Source organism: Crassostrea angulata, chromosome 4 (genome assembly GCF_025612915.1).
Source record: "Crassostrea angulata isolate pt1a10 chromosome 4, ASM2561291v2, whole genome shotgun sequence".
Classification (NCBI taxonomy): Eukaryota; Metazoa; Mollusca; class Bivalvia; order Ostreida; family Ostreidae; genus Magallana; species Magallana angulata.
This window is the reverse complement of record NC_069114.1, coordinates 44937262-44960901: the sequence shown is the minus strand read 5'-3', so window position 1 is coordinate 44960901 and position 23640 is coordinate 44937262. Positions and strand designations below refer to the sequence as shown.

The 23640-nt window shown below is 33.3% G+C and overlaps 2 protein-coding genes across 4 annotated transcripts; both read left to right on the top strand.

Annotated features, from left to right (window-relative positions):
- Positions 1 to 296: 296 nt before the first annotated feature.
- Positions 297 to 9987, top strand: LOC128180823 (XK-related protein 6-like). Of its 3 annotated transcripts, XM_052848976.1 has the most exons (5): positions 297 to 962; positions 2594 to 2802; positions 3462 to 3693; positions 8004 to 8077; positions 8520 to 9984. In XM_052848976.1, the coding sequence occupies exons 1-5, from the start codon at positions 421 to 423 to the stop codon at positions 8621 to 8623; spliced, it is 1161 nt and encodes a 386-aa protein (XP_052704936.1). In that variant the 5' UTR covers positions 297 to 420; the 3' UTR covers positions 8624 to 9984. The 3 variants fall into 3 exon arrangements, with proteins under 3 accessions (XP_052704936.1, XP_052704934.1, XP_052704935.1); XM_052848975.1 differs by lacking the exons at positions 297 to 962; positions 2594 to 2802; positions 3462 to 3693 and adding exons at positions 5485 to 5951; positions 7759 to 7891 and having other exon boundaries at positions 8520 to 9987; XM_052848974.1 differs by lacking the exons at positions 8004 to 8077; positions 8520 to 9984 and having other exon boundaries at positions 3462 to 5146.
- An 8052-nt stretch (positions 9988 to 18039) lies between these two features.
- Positions 18040 to 23163, top strand: LOC128181997 (protein shisa-5-like). Its single transcript, XM_052850584.1, has 4 exons — positions 18040 to 18281; positions 19200 to 19329; positions 20595 to 20668; positions 21161 to 23163. Exons 1-4 carry the CDS (start codon positions 18209 to 18211, stop codon positions 21421 to 21423), a joined length of 540 nt encoding a protein of 179 aa, XP_052706544.1. The 5' UTR covers positions 18040 to 18208; the 3' UTR covers positions 21424 to 23163.
- The last annotated feature ends 477 nt before the right edge of the window (positions 23164 to 23640 follow it).

Sequence of the window (23640 nt, the reverse complement as noted above, 5' to 3'; positions counted from 1 at the left end):
ATATGAATTTTCCATCCGTTTAATGAAGTTTAAATAAAGTAAAAGTAAACTATTCTGGTATAGTATGTGTAGCATAAGGACTCATGGTAATAAAATGAACATAATTCAATATAATCATACATTAGCCCAACAAGCATGTGAAACGCGTGTAGGTTATTATAATTTGAGCAATGCATACATATAGAAAATATTTCAGTATATTTAGAACGATACTGTCGATAAAGTTCGTAATGGGATGGACTTTAATATTTCCCAATCCTTGTAATATATCATTTACTCGACTGGCCAAACAAGTACACCTTGCCCGTGTTAAATGTTATCTTTGTAAAACTGTAGCCTAAACAATGGTCCACTTCATATAAGGGAATGCGAAACCGAAAGAACATAGGTTGTTATATTTAAATTTTACATACCTTAACTATGAAAAAGTTACGAAGGAAACAGAAATGTGGCTCCGATGAAGATGAAGTGGACAGTTGTGTTGGTATTCGCATTGACCGGGACAAGAAAAACTTGGCTAAACAACCTGAAAGTGTATTAAAGGTGGATTGTGTGAATGACACCGAAAGTGAACATAATAAAACATGTACAGAGAAGAACGAGCATACAGAAAATTTACTAAGAAATAATATAGGAAATCGAAATGAAATTCCAGGGTTCCAGGATAAAAGATCGGAGTACCATCAACGGTACCCATTTACAATTCTACTATTTATAGGTTCTATCGCGTCTTTATTACTCTTTGTCATCGATGTTGCTTTTGATATTTTACTTGCGATGGAGTACAGAGACGATGGGAGAATCTTGGAATGTGCGCTGACAGCATCAGTGGTAATAGTGTCATTTCTAGTGACCGGAACATTGAGCACTATATGGTATATCCAAGATGTTGATGGACCCAAGTATCGAATGAACAAGACACTTTTTTTGTTTCTGGCTTACCCTTTTTCAGTTATTATAAGGTAGAGTAAACTTTTTTAGAATTCCCTTTGCTCCTGGTTCTAATGATCAAACGTTTGGCATTTTCAAAACTTACACATGATAATTATAAATGGCTGCCGATTGCAAATTTGGTAATCAGTAAATCTCAAATCATTCCGATCATATAATGATGTACTCCGACCAATTAACTGGTTATTTGTGTCAAAATACAAAAAAATGTGAAAACTGTTATTTTTTCTCTTAATAATTTGTCATTAGTATCACAAGATGCACGATATTCATATTCTGTACATCATTAAAATTTCAAGAAAACATCAAAAATAACGAGCGAACAGCTGCCTGTCCGCAATATTGTAAAAACCAAACTTATCAAGGGAAATATATGTCCAGCAAAGGCCGATTTAAGTTTGCTTACAAACTGTTCTAGATGTTCTGTTTGAAGTATTCATCCTTAATGACTGTATTGCATGTATCTGTTCTATTTCGACAAAAGCATTTGTGTTTTTTTTTTCAAAGAATTAATGTCTTGATAAATTGAAAAAACACACATTGAAAGTAAGTATGATAATTGTAATCGAACTCAACAGTAAAGCAGGTTGTTTGAACAATCACTATAATTAACACTTTTTTAACAATTTCCCTGTACAATTCCGGGGCTTTATTTGTCTCCAATTTACAGTTAACTTCAGATATAAATGTTTCGAAAGATATAAAATGAAATCTGCAAATGAATATTCAACTTTTGTTATATTTTATACGACTATACGATTCCTGATTTCTCAACCGTTTACCATCGTTCCGATCGAGTACCCGGTTAGAAATTACCGTCCCTAATAATTATACTGGTATAAAAGTGATTAAAAACAATCGAATTCGTTGTCAGAAGAAAGGACATTTAAATCCCCCATTTATTCATCCCTCTTTTCATCTGTAGATATGCAAAAACCCCATGAGATATTTAAAAGAAAAATCTTGTAATTATTCCGAATACCCTTGTTCATTTGTTAATATTTTTTCCAAGTACTTGTTATCGTTTGCAATTTGAATTCCCTCAATACTTTAATTTTTAAGTATGATCAATGGAAAAAATAGCAGTAAAAAGGGTACATTTAAAGAAAGAATAGCATACCATTTTAAACCAGGAAAAATTTCCAATCTGATATTGATAAAAATACTACTTGTATATTGAATATTTAATTCCAAACTCCTCGTGATTTTATTGTGAATATCAAAAAGCTAAAGCTGCTCACAAACTTAATTATAAAAAGACAACATAATATACTACACTATTCTGTCCGAAAAACAATAATTGCACTGGGATATTTTGCTAATGAATTCTATTTCGCTTGTATTTAACTAAATAACACAAAATTGAGGTTTTCAAAACCTCATAAGGTTTCAAAAGGCTTTCGTATACTGTTAACCAACTTTTATTCGCGTGCGAGAAATTTTCGCAAAGTAAGCTAGAACTTTGTCGTCTGGATAAGACTTGGTCGCGAACATTAGACGCCGCGAACCAGTTTATCGGCAGTTAATCGCGGAAAAAGTCGCCGCGAATAAAAATTGGTTTATAGTTTTGCCATAACTTGCCTTTTTCATAAATTATTTTAGCAGTATAATCTAATGATTTGTTCTCTCTCTTTTTCGACAGAACACTTTCTTATGTAAAACATGGATGTTTAAGTCGTAAATTACATTCAGAAGAAAAGAAAAGCTTCAAGCACTATCAACAAATGATCAAAGAGGACCGGGATGCAAGTCTTCTGAGGATGTTTGACGCTTTCATCGAATCTGTGCCCCAATTAATCATCCAGATTTATATTGCATTGCAACACAAAGCCGAAGAGTCGTTGTATCTGGGTAAGAAAGAAAATACATTGATCAACATTATTTTGATAAATCTAAAAACTCATTTTTAGTCAAAGCGGAATTATCGAAGGAAAAAGTTGCGTTAAGTTTTTTGTCTAGCTACAAATAATGATATAATGACGAAAAGACGAAAAATTTCATAAAATATGTGTTATATTGAGGAAGGCAACGTGATCTAATCAAGGGATTTTTTTTTGGACCAAATTTTTAAAAATGTTTGGTTTAGAAAAGACGATGTACCGTACATGTATGTTTCTCTCACTGGTTTTCTGAAATTTAAAGGTGTCCTCTATTTTTTTTTATCCCTGCTGACTTCTCACAAGATTTATCACATTAAAAAGCACTTCCTGTATCATCCCAGAATGTACACATATATAATGTTTCTCTTTATTTCTTTTTTTTTCAATATTCAGGAAACAATGTTCTTAATTTTAAACTATTCGAGTCCTCATTTATATCAGGGGATACTTTCAGTAAAATATAAATTTGGCCTTTATCAAGAGCGAGAAAGGTTATTAAGTGAGAACATTTCTTAATTTGTATTTTTTTTTAAACTTTGAGTTTGTTATTAACAAGAATATTTTGATGCAACTAGTTAAAAAACCTACTTTAAAACCTAAAACAGTTAATTTCTTTCATTTCCTTGACAGAAATCCTACGATCCATTACGATTGCTTCATCCCTTGCTAGTTTGTCTTGGTCTGTGACGTCATACTATAGAAATCTGAGAATATTCCATGCAATTTCCGGTTTGAAGGCCAATTCGATATGTGGAGCTGTTGGGTATTTCCTTTGGCGCGTGTTTGAAATCGGACCAAGAATCACGGCCATTGTTATGCTTCTGTCCGTCGATAGCCACGGCCTCTACATCATTTTTGGATCGTTAGTTCATTGGTTCATCATGTTAACTATGGCGTTCTTAAGGCATGTGAAAGTTTATACCAAACCGGTTCATAATATTATGTTCATCGTGTTCATAAGCTTTGTACAGATCATCTCCTACATGAATCTGAGCCATGGAAAGTCCCGGCTCTTTGCCATTATTTATTACACCCTATTCTACGTAGAAAACGTTGTGATGATCTTACTATTTGTGTTATGGACTGATATTGACAAATCAAGCTGGATATTCTTAGTTACAGTTTGTGTGGCCTCTTCAGGGACTTTATTTTGCACGCTGTTCATGGCCCTATACTATAAGCTTTGCCATCCAAAGCTGACACGCCCATCAGAAGACGGCACTACTGGTGAAGATTTAATTGTACAATCCTAATGTATTCTACATTTAGATCGCCAACATTTAAAAAAATTGAATGTCCCAAATGGTGGACTTCTGGACGATTCGTCATATCTTACTTTCTTTTTTTTTTAATCAAATTACCGGGTTATAATCCTAGAATTGTAAAAACTGTCACAACTGTCAAAAAAATAAAATAGCATTTTTTTATTATCCGAGAAAGCTTTGCTTTAAGTTATGTAATGTAAAAGGTAAATCTAAAACATAATAGGAAAAATAAAGACTCTATAGAATAATCTTTAAAAAAAACTGATTTTAAAAAGAAATTGTTACTGATTACATGAGCTTTTCGTTCAAACTTTTTCATTAAGATATACTCGTACTTTAACATGCATATGTTCATACAATTGCTTTGGATTGTCCTTAAGCAAAACAATAAGAGGTCCACACATGAAAACTCATATCAATTCTTTGTATTTATCGAGAACCCATAAAATTGCATGTCCCTTCATCAGGTTTGCTAGCTTTGACAGTTTTTTTAATAAAATGAACAAGGGGCGTTATCAGCCCTATTTTTCCGTAAAGTGTACCTCCTAGTTTTGTTTGATTAGATTTATTTACACGGCATTTTTCGGCCCTTGATCTTTGTAGGTATCAAAATTATTAAAACACCGACAAGAAATGAAAATATAAATTTTCTTCAAAATGTAATACATTAACCCAAACTATGCAACTAAGTGAAAACAAAATTTGTAGAGAAACTATCAACTCATTATATTTTAAAATGATATATACTTTGCTACTATTAGAAGACTATGAAATAATATATTCTAGAGACATGAAACACATTATATTACACAATACTAATACTCAAAGAGTTTAATAATTAGTTAATAACTTTAATTTAAAACACTATTCAAAAGAAAAACACTCAACCATTTTACAATGATTTCTTGATAATTTAATGAGAAAAAATATCTGTATTATGTAGCTTTGACTGCTGTTGTTTTTAGTGTACTCGACTCAAAATACATTTTGTCAGTCAAGAAAAAAATTTGGTTCTATAAACTGGTTTGTATTTTAGTTAATTGGCTTAAAATACACATCCAATAAGTTTTCATTGAGCTCAACACTCCAGTTTTTACTAATTTTCAAAGACATGTACTTACACATTTTATTTATAAACTTGCAACTTATTCAAACCTGAAGTACAGTTTTGATAATTTAATTTGGTCCATTTGTATGAATTAATATCGTGTAATCAAATAAGGATTTTAAAAGAATTTCTTAATTATCCAACGGATTATTGTTTAGGAAGAACCGTTTATCATTTATTTAAAGTGTTTAAGATTCGTATTCGAAGTAATGAAACAAAGTGAATATACAATCACGTATGTAATGTTATGGCTTAATGAAGAAGTTCTTAACAGATGTAAACCAGATTTCAACACATCAAATAACTTTGATTTAGAATCCTGGTATGGATTTGATGACCACATGGTATAAGATAACACGACCTACTTTACCCGATAAAAGCTATTAATTATCAGTTTTTATGTCAGAGGAATGGTATAAACGCCAGACCTATCTAATAGTTCTTCTTCTGTGTGATTTAATGGTAAACCAATCATTTGTTCTTCTCCTGTAATATTCAATATCTTCAAAGTAATCCACTACTCAGAATGTTTCAATTATTTCATGAGTAGATTGAATTTTTGTGTATGAGTGTAAAAAACATGGTACGACAAAAAAGACAAGACTGCTTCGACGTTTTACGTTTTGAATGGCCCGAAAACCATTGTTTTTAACAGTCTGTGAAGGGAAAGAAGGTCTGATATGGCGACAACGAAAGTCACTGGGCGCTCTCTGAGAATCCTGGTTCTGTGGATTCTTATCAATACCGGTAAGTTTTCGGAAGTATACATATTCCTATTACATATTCCTATTACTTGCAACTTTAAGTTCAACAGATTTGAAAGAAATGCCAAGCATTATTTGTTTCTTGTGTTTTATTTCAACGAAATAAAAAACTATGAACCCTGACGATTAATGTTCGCATATATAGGCTATACGTTTGTATGTTTGTAATTCTATTGAATTTTCTAATAGGTATAGATCACGCAAAATAAAGTTAACATTTTATTGATGTTTAAAGTTGCATGGTCACGATTTTGGTGAAAAATTATTTTTCCGATTTTAATATTTATAATGCTTAAGGAAGGCATTTTTTAATTGGCAACCAAATTTTGACCGTCATTTGTTTAATTATAAGCAAGTTACAGAGCTTGAAATTCTTGAAAAACTTAAGGTGATATGAGACATCTTTCGATATTAGCGTTGATAAAAGTACATTATAATCAAAATGCTTCCACCGGTTAAGAATTTTCAAAAATACGTTTTAAAATTTTTATGGAAAAGTAAATATTTTGAGCGTAAATATTTCCCAGCGTTATTCGAACTCATTACTTACAGAATCGTATTGAACGTTCTAACCCATTTCGATACGCTGTTAGGTACTAATTTTGGGACAGAAAATATCTAGAAAATTATACTTGATTTTATAGCTAATTGGGATAAGAAGCACGTCACAATATGGAGGTACCCCATACCACATGAACATGTATCAAAGTGTGTCCCTGAAAATCAAAGGTGATTAATCAACGTTTTTGTAAACAAGCAAAACTATCCCCCAATTTGAGCATAACTAAAAAGTTCTATGATTAAGTATCTACTTCGTTTATAAGTGCGTAAAATTCAATGAATCTAGAGAGAATAAATACATTGTCATGAGAACTAGAAAAGTCTAGTTCTAGAAAGGAAATGGTAAATTATATATGATTAGAACTGTACTCATTGACAATCCTTGTCATGCAAGCGTACCCATATCGACTGTGATCATTTATTGGAGCACCCTATTAACTTTCATTGAAATTCAGTGAAAGAACCCGACAGCAAACAGCGTAACAGCATCAGCTGAATGAAGCTTGTCTAAAGTTCATACTTGACTTCCTGGCTTGAAATATACCCCATCAATAATTGTTCATGGTTTGAGTTTAATCCTACTTTAGGGTGTTATGTTTGTGCGAAAGCACCTATTTAAAATGTAATACATGTAAATTTCAAGTTCTACATCATTTATATGGTAACCATCTCAAAGGATTCCGCACTGAAAGTCATTAAAATGCATATGAATATAGTTTAAGAAATGCAAATCCTACACAGAATAAGCACTTCATGCTTTTGTTTATTAGATGAGAAAATACTTTAAGAGCAATACAACACCAAAATAATAGAAGTTGTGTGATTTACAAAGCTGGGTAAGCAGAAGCTAAAGCATGTGATGAAATAATGATACGTATAAGGGCCCGTATAAAATTTACGTGTACCATTTAGCAGATGCATTAAACCTTTTTTAAAATAAGAGAACCTATGCGAATGGTCCTACATCAACCCTACTCTCGCTCAACTTGCGCAATACACTCTGAAGATCATTCAATTGAATATTAATTTATTAATAGAATATCAATTGCCTTTAATGTACTTAATTCACTGATAGAGCCATTATATATGGAACGATTTCATCTATAAGATCGATGTAGTTACGAACATATAGTTAAGTTTATTCGTTATACTACAGAGGGAACAATATTATAGGTAACATTTAATTTTGAATATCTATTTGACAAAACTTTTCAATGATTTCGACACAGTGAATGGCCTTTGGGGAGAGACTTGTGGAGAAGGATTCAACTGTCTCTCCGGCTATCATTGCTGTAGCCAGTCATCCGGAATCTGCTGTCCCAATGGGTTTTTCTGCAGTGGCACGTCCTGCACCAGTCTGATGTATACAATCTCTCTCTCTCTCTCTCTCTCTTTCTCTCTCTCTCCAAAATATGATTAACACAAGAGTCCATCAATCAAAACCAAACAAGGATTTTGTTATCTTCTTATACAGAATTGTTATTTTCCCATGCATCGTTGCTGCACTCATTCTTGTGGTGGCCATTATTGTGATCATCACCTGTAGAAGTAAGTATATTTACGTGAAAATGTTTGTTTCCCATTAGATAAATTTCTCTCCCTTTTTTTACAACTACCGATCTTTGTTCACTCTTCCATTAGCAAATCTGAATTCAAATCCATGATGTAAAGTATTTTATTTATGTTTGCGTTTCTTTAACTATATCATTTGGTACTTTAATCAACTAAATAGTGAATTGGGCAAAATAATATGAAAGGCAGAAGAATAGTTTTAGTGGATTTGTGTATAGATTGGTGTATCAGTATAAGAGTCAGTTATTTTTCCTCTTTCGATAAGTCATCAGTATCACAACTGTTGGTGACTTTGGAAGCAAAGATTTCTGCTTCTACTATTCCGAAATACAATATAGTACTGAAGTAGATAAAAGTCCTTAAATCAGTATTTTTTTCTTTTGGTCTTGTAAATTTTATATTTTATTTTAACCACCAGAGTTGAAGGCAAAAGGTATAAAGATGCAACTGTTGTCTGAACAAGGAAACCAAACCAAAAAGAAACCACTGAATAACACATGGCTGGATGGCATGACGCAGTGATGTAACCTATTTGTTTCATTACTGCGTCACTCTGTACCTCATCGATGGTTTACTTCTCGGTATAATTGTCAGGGAAGCAATAGCTTTTACATCTACTTAATGTATTTAAATCTCCTGGCATGCTATTAAAACGTTCATAGCAAAAATTTAAATTCAGTTTTAAAGTTAGCAAATACATTATATTTGTCTGTAATTTCTGAAGGACATTTGATCATTCGGTGGTTTGCTTTTTTTCTGCCTGAATTCTTCGAAAATTAAAGTAAACAACGCGACTTTATCATTAAAATATGTATACAAGACAGCAACTCTTTTTTGGGTATACAAAGTCTTTTAAACGTGCAGGATTTTATTTCCCTGTGACGCCAAACATTTTGTCAATATAAACTGGATAGCTGCAATTGAAAATGAGATATCAAAAGACCAGTGTGTCCAACGTTGTCCAAGGATGTAAATAGTTCTTCCAAATGTAATGTTAAGAACATTTTAAAACCTGATATAGGCTTTGAGAAGTTTATTAAAGAGACATGGTTACAATTTTGGTGTTTTTTTTTTCCCATTGTAGTGTTTACAATGCTTTAGTAGGGCATTTTTAATAGGCAACCAAAATTTGAGTGTCATTCCCTGAGTTATAAGCGAGTTACAGAGCTTACAATTCTGTACTATGTAAACACAGTTTTTGTTAACATTTTAAATGTTGATGTGAAAATTCTTGATTCTATGCTTGAAATGAATGTGTTAAACGTTAGGAACTGTTTATTTATACTTAGAATAAACAAGAAGCCATGTATTTTGCTTATAACTCTATGGCTGACTCTAAAATTTTATTTCATCATTTGAAATACATTCCTTAAGCATTGTGAATAATTAAAACAAAACAAAATTTGACCAGAATCATGACCATGTCCCTTTAATATTTTATCTGTAAAGTTAAAAAAAAAAGACTTAACAAAAATCAACAAATTTCCAACCCATTGTTTTCCTGCAGAGGGTTTGGAATTTCATTACATTTGAGAATTTCCAGTTTAGAAGAAATGAAAAAAAAACCAGAACATGAGATATGTTACAAATGGTTACACATATATTACTTTTGGGTTTTTTCCTTGTGTGTATGTACCTCTGACGATTTTTATCTATGTTTATTTTGTAGAATTGTTCCTCTTGTACCAATAAATTTGGTTTGAACGAATAAATTAAACTTGTCAATGACAATTTTGTTGTTTTAAGCTATTGAAACGTGCAAACGTCATCTCCAGCAGGGGGTGGTGTTCCTTGTAAATACAAAGCGATTTTTCTCGGAAATCTATAATGAGTTATCTTGAAGAACATTTCAATTTAAATAGCTTTCAAGTACACTTTAAAAAAGAAAATACAAAAAATCGGTTTGAAGGTTTTCAAAATCTTTCCCATTGTTATGACAAAACAAAAGTTTATGTAAACCAACGCTACATCACGATTTAAATAGAAAGAAATAATTGCAGTCGCTTGATTGATTTATTTACTTGTTTAAACAGGCCATTCCGTGTATAATTTTGTTACTTTCTATAGAAAGTAATTTTTATGTCAAGATACATTATGCAATGCACAGTTGAAAGGCACTATTGTCTGGATATACACGGGGGGGGGGGGTTAAAAATGTGTCTCAAAAGTTCCTTTTAACGGAGATTCTCAGGATATTAAATTACAAATTTAAAATTTAAAATCATTGTGAATAAACAAGGCATTCAGAAGTTTGAGTTCTGTTCGCTGTTCACCATTCACTAATACTCTGTGGTCTATTCATTATTTAAACCACCATAAGTACGTTGATAAACGTTGACTTATAGTCAGCATTAACTTACTTTTTTATTTGAAACAAACAGTGATATATTCAAATTTTTCACTTTCTGAAATGAGATGACAACTGCCATAATCAGCTAGCCTGGCTTAAAGCTGACATGAACTCATAAAAGCGTCTGGTCGCCATATTAGTTTTGATCGCTCCTCTACTACCACTGGGGTATATATACCGGTCGAGAAAGTTACGGTCGGTTGCTTTCCGATCGAGGCATTCAGGTTACACGGACTTCTAAATGCATGAACTACATATTGTAGTAAAATCGTTGTAGTAAATAATAAAGGAAACAGCAGTCAATAAAATACAAAATACATGTATATTTATTCTTTGAAAGAATTTCCATGGTATCCGTACTATTTTGCACAAATAGTGCTGCTTTACTTCACATGCACATCGAACACGTATGTCGTTCATACAGAGTGCATAACGTCTGCATCTTTTTGAAAACCCCGGCGGCACTCCATCCAACACAGTAGATGAATGATAGTAAATCCAAGAAAGTAACAACGTAAAATCGTTTCCATCGGTTTCTACAAAAAAAAATCCATGCGATCATTGACAATGCTCGATCTGCCACAGTGTGTGATTGCGCATGTGCAATGTTATAACATACACGGGAAAACGGTCTACAATTATCGAGGATTTTTGAAGTATCTGTGTCTGGATTTCAGTTTGTCTTGTTTCGTCGTCCATTGGATATTCCTTGCCAGTGCAGTGGTTGTCATATTATTTTTGTTCAAAACGCGTTTCTACACGTCTTTTCGTCCAAGGTAACGTGTTCGGGTGAATGAAATACCTGAATGCGGTGAAGCATGAATAGTTCTTTCGGCCTTATATAGGGGTTGTGTAGCGATGCGCAGAACAATAGAAATCGACAACTAATATGGCGGTAGTCGGAGATAAAAGGGAAATGCGTATTTATGAATTCATGTCAGCTTTAAGGGTAAAAATACATGCATCATATAATTCTAAAATGGTAATATTATTCAAGGGGCTGGCTTACCCTTTATCCCATTTTTGGGTCTTAATATTTGGTGAGGATGGGACCTGGAGAAAGACCAAACGACTCTAAAAAGGAAATGGGTCTACACGACCAGTAACAGGCATAGCTAGCCTGGTGAAAATATTTTTAAAAAGTAATACATCACTATTGGGGTTTTTTTTCAAATAAAAAAGTTAGTTAATGTGCATTTTAAGCTTACGATAATTAGCATACTTACGTTATTTCGAATAGTGATGACATCACAGATTGCTATTCGATATTCGAATAGTGAATTGTGAAAAGCGAATAGAACTCTAACATCTGAATGCCAATAAACCATTGTGTTTAACATAGGCTTTTCGGGTATTTCACGTAATTTTTTGTTGGTGTATTTAATTAATTTTGTTAATTCTTTTTGGGGGGGAGGGGGGAATTGATGCAGGATCTGCTGATGAATGTTTTTGCAATTTTAACCATCCACAATTAGAACAATTTTAATAAGGCCTTTGACTTTCTGTAGGACATTTAAGCTTTTCTTTTTTTGCGTCAAGACAAGTTAAAAATGACGCTTATTTCAAACAAAAATATACAACGGCTCAAAAGCCAGACAAACTTGTTGATTTCAAAAGAGCCATGGCTGATTGGCCAGCAATGAAATTAACAGGCCTACGTCACAATTCTGACACAACTATATACCCAAAGTCCGAGCTCTTCTCAGTTTTGTTTAACAGGTCGAGACCACTATATTTTATGACGTCGGCATAAATTTGCATACTAAATTAGCCATCTGTTTACTTTTATCGACAAACCAATCAGGTGAATGAGTTGCAAGGCATTGTGGGCTACTACAAGTTTCAGTGTATACAAAGCGTATTGAAAATATATACCATTTTGAGTTGTCCTTTGGAAACTCATTTTGAAAGATTTTTCAGAATTTATGAAATTAATATGGACAATTATGTCTGAACTTCAAATTCTATGCTCACATTTAAAAAATATTGCATATGAGGACTTATATCAACCTATTTAAATACCCCATTGTCAATGTTCAAAAGAGAGGTACGTCCTATAGAATTAGAAGCAGCGAGTACCGCTTTTTCACGTGATATCCCATATTTAAGACAACATTATAAGAATGCGCGTTGATATTTTCTTCAGGGACACTCATCAGAATGCTTAACGGACAAAATACTATATGCTGCACAGCTTGCGCTTCTGCGTTTGTATATTTGTGCATTTCTACTACCGTGGCTATTCACATATGTTTAAAATGTACAGTTACCTGTATTTATTTCACAATGATAAAGTCACAAATACACAACTGTGCAGTTTTTTCTTATCAAAACCTGTTTGTACTTGTATGCGTATGTTTGTCAGTCGTTTGATACTGATCATTTTTGAACAACAATTGATTAACTAAAACAACAGTATTTTTCAATGTGAGCATGGAACAAAGTTAATGGTACGTAATCTTTCCTTTTTTACCTTCTAAAGTAAAAATCAAGATGTACAAACATTCCGGTAAGCAATTAAATATTGTGAATAAAACAGACAAAAACCACGTGCGTCTGTTGATTCGTAAACACGTTGTAGACCGTCATGCATTGCAACTCATTCACTGGATTGGAGAATCTGTTTGACGAAAATTCTGTCACGTGTTAAATAATGCTATCCATATAAGGTAGTGTACCCGACCTGTTTAAAATAACCCAACATTCATTGTTCATGTTCATTTTTAAAGCTTTTTAGCTCACCTAAGCTGAAAGCTCAAGTGAGCTTTTCTGATCACTCGTTGTCCGTCGTCCGTCTCTCCGTCCGTCTGTCTGTCCGTCTGCAAACTTTTTACATTTTGATCTTCTTCTCTAAAACCACTTGGCCAAATTTAACCAAATGTGGTAGAAATCATCCTTATAAAAAGGTGAATATAAATTGCAAAAATAAAAGGCCAGATTGTATTCAAAGCGGAGAAAACCTCGAAACTGTAAAAAGGGGGGTGCATTTTAAAAAATCTTCTTAGGAACTACTGATTTAATCTTAACGTAATTTAGCATCAATCATCCTTAGGGAAAGGAAAATATAAATTGCAAAATTTATAGGCGAACTCTGTTCCAAATTTGAGATAATTGCGAAAATACTAATAAAGAATGGCTCGTTATTCCATATATCGTAGACTGGCAATTCATTGCGATAGACTGGTCTTTTGACAGGCATCGCCTGTCTACTGCATCTCGAAAACGAGGTTCTTTGTTTGAAGCTGGCAGTTTGTTGTGCAACAGTTCACGTGCGAATACAATCTATGAAACATGGAAATAACATTTGTGCCGATAATTGTGAAGTAAATTGAGGTTAAATATTTCAACGCGTTGTCATTTTCACTTGTGAGTGTGGTTTTAGCTTGTTTTGATTTTTTCGTTTCATTTTGCTTTTTAACTTGGGAAACAATCGCCTTGTATTTGGAACATAGACTTCGGTAAATAGGCAGTTGATAGTTTACTTGCGAAAATGATAAAATCTGATGCATTTACAACGTACTAAAGTGCATTTCCTTCTTATTTTATTGTTTATTAATTTCTAATTGTGTCAACAAGGATCAAACAAGGGAGCGGCTTTGGTTGAAATAATCGATTTTTGATCGGTAACTTCGCCGGAATTTTCTCCGAAAGAAAATTTGTAGTAGCCATGTTGTAACGGGATGAGCGGAGGCTACTCCAAACAACAACAAGACATCTTAAATTTAACAAAATTTATTAACAAAAAAAATAAGAGAAAGAAAGAAAAGATAGAAATATAAACACTAAACCACACAAACACTCACACACCTTTCACTCAACAAGAAAAAATATGATGTTTATACAAATGACCAAAAATATATTAGAAGAGTGTCCGAATCTCCGGGGCTGTAGTCCTGGACCAACTACGGACAACCACAACTATGGTAGTTACGTCACCACAATCATCATCATCACCATCGTCATCATAATCATCGACACTATCGTCAACATCATCGCCTACAACACCATAATCATCTACTTCATCATCATCACCATCGTCATCATAATCATCAACACTATCGTCAACATCATCGCCTACAACACCATAATCATAATAGACACCATCATCATCACCATAATCATCTACTTCATCATCATCGACGTGACCATCATCATCGTCGTCATCAACATCACCATCACATCGTCATCAACCATGAACGACATCATCTACACCATCATCATCGACATGACCATCATCATCGTCGTCATCACCATAACATCATCGTCGTCATCAACATCACCATCACATCGTCATCGACTTCACCATCGTCATCGACATCACCATCGCATCATCATCTTCTCAACATCAACAATATGACACTACAATAAGTGTACAAGTGACACCATAACACCATAATAAAAACAATATTGTATAATACTTTAAATAAGTATCTCACTGATAGTATCAAACTATGATAATGTATAAATAGTATTTTATTAAAGGCAACTTCTCAAAATATTGTAAGTATATGGTAACTAAGTTATTTGTTTACAGTAAACAATATGGCGTCTGAGACTTCCGGTGACGCACTTCCGCCCAAGTAGTTAAGTGGAAAAAGTGACAATGAATTGTAAAATAAAATAACGCATAGAAAATAGCCCTTTAAATCACCGTTACTTTATACAGCAATAGCAAAAACTGTACTATAGAAAAAGACGAATTCCATTTAAACACTCTCGCTAAAGTCACACATCAGTGAACACACAGGTAACTCTACAGTGAACAATGGTCAAGATGACTTTATAGGACGACTGCGTAAAACTAATAAAAAGGCAAAACTTTACAAATAAACTACACCAAACTAAATAAATACTTACCACGGTCAGCTATCCGTGTCCGCGTCAAATGCTGAACTTGTGAAACTAAAACATGCCACACAGGCTTCTACCACGATACCCCCTTCTAACACTAAGCACGTCTTAATCGCTGGACAGCTCGGCCGGGTATAACTTAGCGCCTATTGTTAGGGTCGGCCAAGCACGTTGCAAAGAATTATGGGTAAACACAAAATCGGGTGTGTTCGATATGAACAGTGATTGTCACACATGTATTCCATTCATAATCGTGTAAATTAAATCCAAAGACAATAAAAAGATGTTTATGAATTTGAGAAGACGTTTTCACAGCCTCAGTTAAACCCTGTTGTGATTAATCACCCGCGACTGTCTTGTCTTTAGAGGTTATAAATACGGGTGATGCAAACACATATACCGTGCATTGAAAATTACAATCGATAATCATTACATTTCTTGTTGATACTACAATTAGAAGGTAACTTGTAATTATTTAATAACTCTGCCAAATTAATGCAAAACCGTTTGTTTACAGTTATCTTCAAAACTAAAAACTGTTGTAATTGGGTCATAGGGTAGGACTAATTTCTCCAAAATACACAGAGCATAAACTGATTTTGTGTCACCTGGCTAACTCAATTACAAAACATTTTATCTATATAATGTTGAATGCATTAAAAAAAATGAAATTAAACAAATTGGATAAGTTTTTAAAAGTTGCCTATCATTCTACGACTGACGCTGAAATGTTTGTCGATCATTGGAATTGTCTTGCTAAACATTATATACGTGTGTACAGAAAAATCAAAAGGATGATGTGCTATAACTACTTTCTGGGGTCCTTTCTCATTTGATAAATTATTTGAAATCTGCAACAATTTTGGTATTTTTCAAACGAGTAAATAAAAACTTCTTTTAAACAGTTCTGACACATTATAATTATGAGGATATCCGTGCATTATCATTATTTTAAAGAAAATATTGCAGCAGAAAATCTTCTTGGTTTGTAGCCGTTTGTTGTTTTTGAGGGAATATGAAATAATTAATGGTCCTTAGTACAGAACTGATACCTGTATGCCTGACAATACATTAAATTATATAGCTTTTTAACACATCATGTGACAACATTTTCCAGTCAAATGTTTTCATCGATCAAGTGAGTAAGGATATAAAACGTCACATAAGTTTACATCAGGTAAACAATTATTTAAGGGAAGACCAATTAAGTTTTTTACTGTAGCCGTAGCAACTTTTGCCACAGAGTTCAAACACTGCGTACTGCCTTCCAGACTAGCTGGCGATTCTCTGTCCGTCAATCTTTGTTAACTTTCACATATGAGATATCAGCTGTGAAAATGAAATGTATCTCATCTGCATGGTATATTCATAGAGCTTGGCATCTTAAATAAACACACTAAAAATATTCATTTAGATGTGGAAAATGAAAATTGCACTAATTTAAGTTCGATATTTTTTTTCATAAATACCAATATACCAAACAAAAAATATTGCAGGTAAATGGTAACTACCTTTTCCAGTATTTTCTTCATATAAAATAAATATGCATTGCATGGCCTCTAAGACAACATTTTAATGAAATAAAATGTTGGCATCGTTTAATTGTGTAGTTTCAAAATGTTCTAATTATGATTACACACAATAAGGTAGGCCCACAATGGGTGCTGATTTTTTAACTGATATACGTCTTAGGAAATGTATGATTTTTTTTTATCTTAAATGAGCTAATACTGTTCACATATGTGCAAAAACTGGAGGAAATAATATACCGGTGTTATATATAATTAATATATCACAGTATATTTTCACCCCTACCCCTTTATAAAATTTAGAGTTTTAGGTCAGAAAATTATCATGGTACTTAACTTTGCTAAATATTAAATTTTACTGTTCTTAATTATTTAAGGACACACGAGACGTTCCTCAATTTTATATAATTTTCCTTGATAAATTATTCCTTATTTATTAACATTTAAACCTGTTAATTCCCAAAAATTCAAGGTTTATTACCAGGCTATTTTTAGAGCTGTAATATTAAGTATTTTCCTTAGAATAGCTTGCAAAATGCATTTGAATGCTTATAAATAATGTAATACTATATATTTTCAATTGAACACTTTACATGTATATCTAAATACAAAAAGTATCATATAACAGGAAAATATAATTATGGAATTACTTGGTGGAAATCTTCACATTGTGGAGATAGGAAAAAATAGAAAATAAAGGAAGATAGGTCGCATCTGACCGTAAAGTGTGTTAAGTCAATGTAGTTCGCCATTGTTGTTCAGGTGAGCGATGTGGCCCATGGGCCTCTTGTTATCATCATCGTTTTGTATGTTTGACAACTGATGTTTTATTCTATATCATGAAATTTGATTATGATAGTAATGCTTAAGTTATAGCTCGGCAAACTGGCGTACATCAATGTACGTATATACGTGGCTGACGTTGAAATATTCCAGGTTAAAATAGTTTCAAAAGGTAACTGGTTTAGGGTTTCATTAAACACAAAGACGCATTCTTTATGGATATCGATCAAAGGCTGATGTCAAATACCTACCAGCTTCAACCATTTATCGATCTGATTTATTATTTGTATTACAGCGTGTCAATGTCCATCACAGATATTCAGGAACAAAATTCATTCATCCATTTCTTATGCACCTTTCCTGCGTTTTCTTCATTGTAAACTGCGCAAATTGATGAACATTGTAAATCATCAACTGTATTCCGTGTAATCCATCTAAATGATATACACATGTTGTAAAGGTTGATCTATGTATCGGTAAACGCATATAAATTAATTTCGGGCTTTATCGCTTTGACCTTATTGTCACTGGTCTGTCTGTTTATGAGCATCACCATAGTTTCACTTCCGTTTTGTTTGTTTTCATTTGCGCAGCATGAAGATACCGATGGCTGTTAAGTTAGATCAAGCGATTACCTGTCTAATTGTTTTATTTTTCATAGACACAGGTAAGTTTTGCAAACATTGTGTAATTGTATACTGTAATCAAATTTACATGTACTTTAATTAATTTCTTAGATTGAACTCTCTCATATTCTGTCGGCTAACATTAAAAAATCAATTGCGACTCTATCAAAATAGGAATTTTTGCTGCCATTAGCGGATGATGGCAAGATGTAGTCTCTTAATGTTAATGGTGTTCGTGATTTGAGAAGCTCTTGAGAGAGATTGTTTACCTGGCTCCAGTAAAATTGGTGTATATAGCGATATCGTACTTCAATGTACTAATCTAGCTTAACTTATAGCGTGCAACCTAATTTAATCATTTATTGGCTTTGTATTGCGTACAAACTTTTAAAAATAGAAAATATATTCACGTACATGTATGAACAAGACCTTGGGTTATGCGTGCAATGAAAAGTGTGTATCATAAAAAAATAACTGCTGTTATTGACTTCTTAAGACCAGTTACCTTATAGTCACTTTGTCATTGCCAAAATAAATTTAGATTCATTTCTTTTTGCCAGATACATTATATGATGTCATAATTGATTAGAATTGTCGTTTCCTCTATATAATGACTCTTGGCATTCCAATACATGTAATATCACCAGAAAAACTTTATTTATATACTTATATCAATTACTGAATTACATTGCAATTTCTGCTTGCGTTTCTTTTTTCTGATTTATATTTAATTACAACCCCACACCCCCACCCACCCCCAAATTCTTATTTTTTGACTTTAATATATATTTTAACATTTGTCTTTGACGTCTTAATATATGTTCAACAGATTGATTTAAGTGTTTTGGGGTTTTTAAATATTGCAAATTTGAAAGGTGATGATGTTTTTCAATAAAAAAGAAAGGTGATAACTACTGGAGAAGCCATCAGCCATTTACTTTTTAACATTTCAATTTTAGTGAGTGGTTTCATCAGTGAGATATGTGGCAAAGGGGCATGTCTCTATGGTTACCATTGCTGTAGCCATTCCACTGGTTACTGCTGTCCTGATGGATTCGTTTGCAGTGGCAGCATCTGTATCAGCCTAGTGTAAGTCTGTCTGTCCGAGCCTCCTCTCTCTCTCTCTCTCTCTCTCTCTCTCTCTCTCTCTCTCTCTCTCTCTCTCTCTCTCATAAACTAATTGTTTTCATTAAAAGACAAATAGAAAATATATATTTGTGCATATTTGTGATTTGGATGCATAATCAATTAAAAAAAACTATTTTAACTTTGTCGAGTCAGAGTTATAGACATGGTGTAAACATTCAACCAATTATATACCCCTAAAATGTATTTTACACGAGGAAGAGTAAAAAAATAAAGATCGGGAGCAATCAGTAAAATGCTATTGTGTAATGATCTGCGATCAAATGCCTTTGCGAAAAAAAAACTAGGACTATGCTAGCCGAGCAAGACACTGGGGTCGAGTTAAATCAATAAAATTTTTAGAAAGAAAAAATTCCAGTTCATACAAGATATGCATATATAATTCATATATACAGTAATATACGGTATATGCTTATATGCGCATAAACAATGCACATGAATGAGACATGAGAGGAGACTTGTTTTGAGCCGATATTACTGTCCGTTCACTAATATACACTATGTAAAATGACAAACAAGAATGGATGTTTAATATACACCATATTAAAGTACACACCACAAATTTAAAAATGCAAAGAACCTACATAATTATGCAACCACTTGCCATCAAGAAGTTTTTATCTAAATTGACTACAAATCTAAGCCAATATGCTAACTAAAGGCAAACATTTCGTATTCTTTGTTGCCTGCATGAGGGAATCTTAGTTATTTTCTTCTATAAAACAGAACATTGGTGAATTTAAAGAGTAGATGAATAAAGACGAATCTATGTAAACTAGCGAGATAGAGATGATGGGGAGAGTGTGATCTAAGCTATAGAATTTGTGCTTGATTGTAAATATTTACATTTTTACGTCTGTGATAACACTATGAATCGATTTTGTACTATACAGTCCAATAAATTCAAATGACGTATTATTGGGGCGCATGCGGGGTTTACATACTTAATATTCTAATTTTAACCCTACAACTGATGAAATGTTTTTAAATATAAGTAAAATGAAATCATTCTTTGAATTTTATAAGGTAATAATTCGGTTGGGGTGTGATCAAACCTATCAAAAAGCCTTTCGGACTTTGGATTTGATTATGCCCCGATCAAAATTATCACCCCACAATATTCAAAGAATGATTTCTTATTCCTTAAATAGTACAATAAAACTGTTCAAATCAGGGATAATGGGACAGCTTTGTTGTTTTTGACACAGTGTGATCATCGCCCCTATCGTCATCGGCGTCATCGTCATCATTGTGATCGTTGTCGTCGTTATTGCCTGCAAAAGTTAGTATCTAAAAATAGGATGTTGTGTAGAAAATAGTATTACCCTTAAGGTGGAATGGGACCACCTGTCGATATCAAAGTGGATTAAAGTGCATTATAATTAAAATACTTTCACCGGTTTAACCACGAAATGGGTTTTAAAAATTTCCAAGTGGGATTCGAACTTATAACTTACAAATCTGTAGTGAACCATCCAACCCACTGCGCTACGCTGAAAGATAACAAGTTTAGACAAGAAACTGTATAAAAAGTTATATTTGATTTTATTGGTCATCACAACATGGAGGTGTCCCATTCCACCTTAATTACTCTAGAAGTTAATTTCTATTTTAATTCAGTATTAAGTGTGAACATTTAAGTCAACCTGCAAATAAAAGTAATACGTATTAATCAGGAAACTTATTGTGTTTAAAAACAGTGGTTTCATAAATAGTTTCATAATTAGAATATTCATAACTTTAATTGTAAAAAATCCTGTCCATTTCCACGCAGAGAAAAGAGCCCAAGGCGTTGTCATTGCGCCTAGTACAAACGTGGGATATAATGTCCAACACCAGCAGACGACAGCTTATCAATATGGACCGCCAGGTCAACCGGGTCAACAACCCATGAACTACCAGTACGGTCAGCCAGGCCAGGGAGTTTACCCACCCCACCCAGCACAGCCCCAGGGTCCGCCCGCCTACCCTGGACAACCCCAGACCTCTACCGACCCGGCCTACCCACCCCCGCCGATGGAATACAAGCAACCATGAAACGACTGTGGCAAAGCCCTGCTTTTCGTAATACCAAAGTTTCTAATCAATATCGATATTGATCTTTTTTAACTCTTATTGCAAACAAACTGGTTGACTTCAAGTCCATAATCTTCACATAAATAATTAAAACGAAGCTTTGAACTTTCGATTTATTCAGTCAAGAGACATGTTTTCTATTTTAAAACATGGAACCTTTGCTTTTAGAAAATTTATAGAGTATTTTTTAATAACAGCTCTTTTCATTAGTAAGACTTACTGTCTTATAATTGAATTAATAAAGAATCAAAGTGAAAATTTTCTTTCTGAAAAATGTACGACTACTCATTATTTTCTTTCCTTATTGTTCTTTCTGTATTAATTATTGAAGCTTGTGTAAGCGTATTGTATCGCTACCATCAAGTCTGAAGGGTGAAATACATTCAGCTGCTGATATCTTTTGTGGGGATCTTCCTCATAAAAATCGTTTTATAGATTTCGAAATTTTACGTTGTTTTATTTTACAAGCAGTACGATGTACAATGTCCTTGTTCAAACAATATAGAGCTATTTATGTAGACAGTGATATTGATTTATTTATGCAATGTATTAATAGTACCAATTATTATGGATGTATTAACTGTAACTTATGATTATTAAATAATGTAACTACCATGTGCACCCCTTTAAAATATTACTATATAACTGGGTCAAAACAGTTACCGCTATTTCATAAACCGCTTCACTGCCGCCCGCAATTTTTATGAGTATAATCATGCAGCTTATCAACTCATTCTTTTAATTGACGTGTTTTAATATTGACCTTAACTAGAAGTGAGTAGTACTGATCTGAAAGTTGTTCGTGTAAGAAGCAAAGGAAACCCTTTTAAAATGTTCCAATCCTAATTATTCTGACTTGCTCTATAAGCCATCAGTTTTTTTGCAGCACGTTCAGCACTTGAACAGCGTCCTTTTGTCCTGTAGAACAATCTCTTTACAGTTGACCATACATTATCATACGTCAACAGAACCTGTTTCAGACCACCTCTCTCATCGTCAAACTACTGGGAAATTGACTGCTTTTATCCGATGATAGTGCTCGTTATTTTTTTTTTATAATCAATCAATGTTTTATGGAATTGACAATTTTTATGATATTGATATGTTTAGCACATGAAGCATGCATTCTATTCTTTGTATTTTGAAAACTTCACAACCACGTAGCATTGGGGGGGGGGGGGGGGCTTTCAGTCATCTTTTTTAAAATTTACATATAAAAAATTAAATAAATGAATGATCATGCAGTTACCCCTCTCCCCCCCCCCCCCCCCCCCCCCACTTTTTGGGGGACCAAATAAAAGTTTGAAGTGAAGATAAGGAAATGGACAGGGAAATTGAAGTTATAGGTATACCCCCCCCCCCTCCCCCCCATTAAGATTTTCATGATTTTTATTTTTTTCTGCTTGTCAAGATTTTTTGGGATGAGTCTGCCACTTTCAAAAACGATGTTACTTGCTTGAACTTGGACATTGGTCCTAGGAGGGACATCCGTTATACATACGGCGCGCAAAATGTGTGATAATTTTTTTTTATTCTAGCATTTAAAAAAAAAGTTATCTTTTTAATGTATCTGTTTTGTTGTATCGTATAAATTGACGAGAAATACATTGCCAATGCATTTCTGATATCTACATGTACTGTTTATTTAAAACGCTGTTTACATTTTGTTGAATGTTTATATAAAATTTAGTTCTTATAAAGTTTTGACATTTTTCTTTTCTTTTCGATTCACCGTGGCCTTTTTGAAACGTGACACCCTTTGCATGTAACAGACGGTATTGTTTTTTTAAGATACGTAATATTTTATCAATAATATCATCACAATAAGTATCAACTTATTTTTACTATATTTTAAAACATATATAGACAAATATTTACATCTCCGAAGTAGTATTCCCTCTATTTCTTGAAGAAACTTATAGTTAATTCAGAGCTCTATAGAAACAGCCAGACTGAAATCTACACGCCCCGTTTATCGATTGGTCGAAATCTACTGCGGCTGAAACTGAGAAGAAAGTGACAGGGCTGAAATTGACACGCCCAGTTTATCGATTGGTCGAGACCAACAACTACCTAAGAAAAATCACGGACTGCACGAAATAAGCATGATGATGTCAGACTCAAAGTCTCAAGGAGACGATTTGACTGTTTCTTTTAGTTAACGTACTTATGTACAGT

What these genes read in the sequence shown, in the direction of transcription:
- LOC128181997 (XM_052850584.1), top strand. Translation starts at nt 18,209, where the DNA reads ATGAAGATACCGATGGCTGTTAAGTTAGATCAAGCGATTACCTGTCTA. An exon ending in AGCATCTGTATCAGCCTAGT is followed by an intron (nt 19,330 to 20,594) that starts GTAAGTCTGTCT and finishes TTTTTGACACAG; the next exon opens with TGTGATCATCGCCCCTATCG. An exon ending in CGTCGTTATTGCCTGCAAAA is followed by an intron (nt 20,669 to 21,160) that starts GTTAGTATCTAA and finishes ATTTCCACGCAG; the next exon opens with AGAAAAGAGCCCAAGGCGTT.
- LOC128180823 (XM_052848974.1), top strand. Translation starts at nt 421, where the DNA reads ATGAAAAAGTTACGAAGGAAACAGAAATGTGGCTCCGATGAAGATGAA. An exon ending in CCTTTTTCAGTTATTATAAG is followed by an intron (nt 963 to 2,593) that starts GTAGAGTAAACT and finishes CTTTTTCGACAG; the next exon opens with AACACTTTCTTATGTAAAAC. An exon ending in CGAAGAGTCGTTGTATCTGG is followed by an intron (nt 2,803 to 3,461) that starts GTAAGAAAGAAA and finishes TTTCCTTGACAG; the next exon opens with AAATCCTACGATCCATTACG.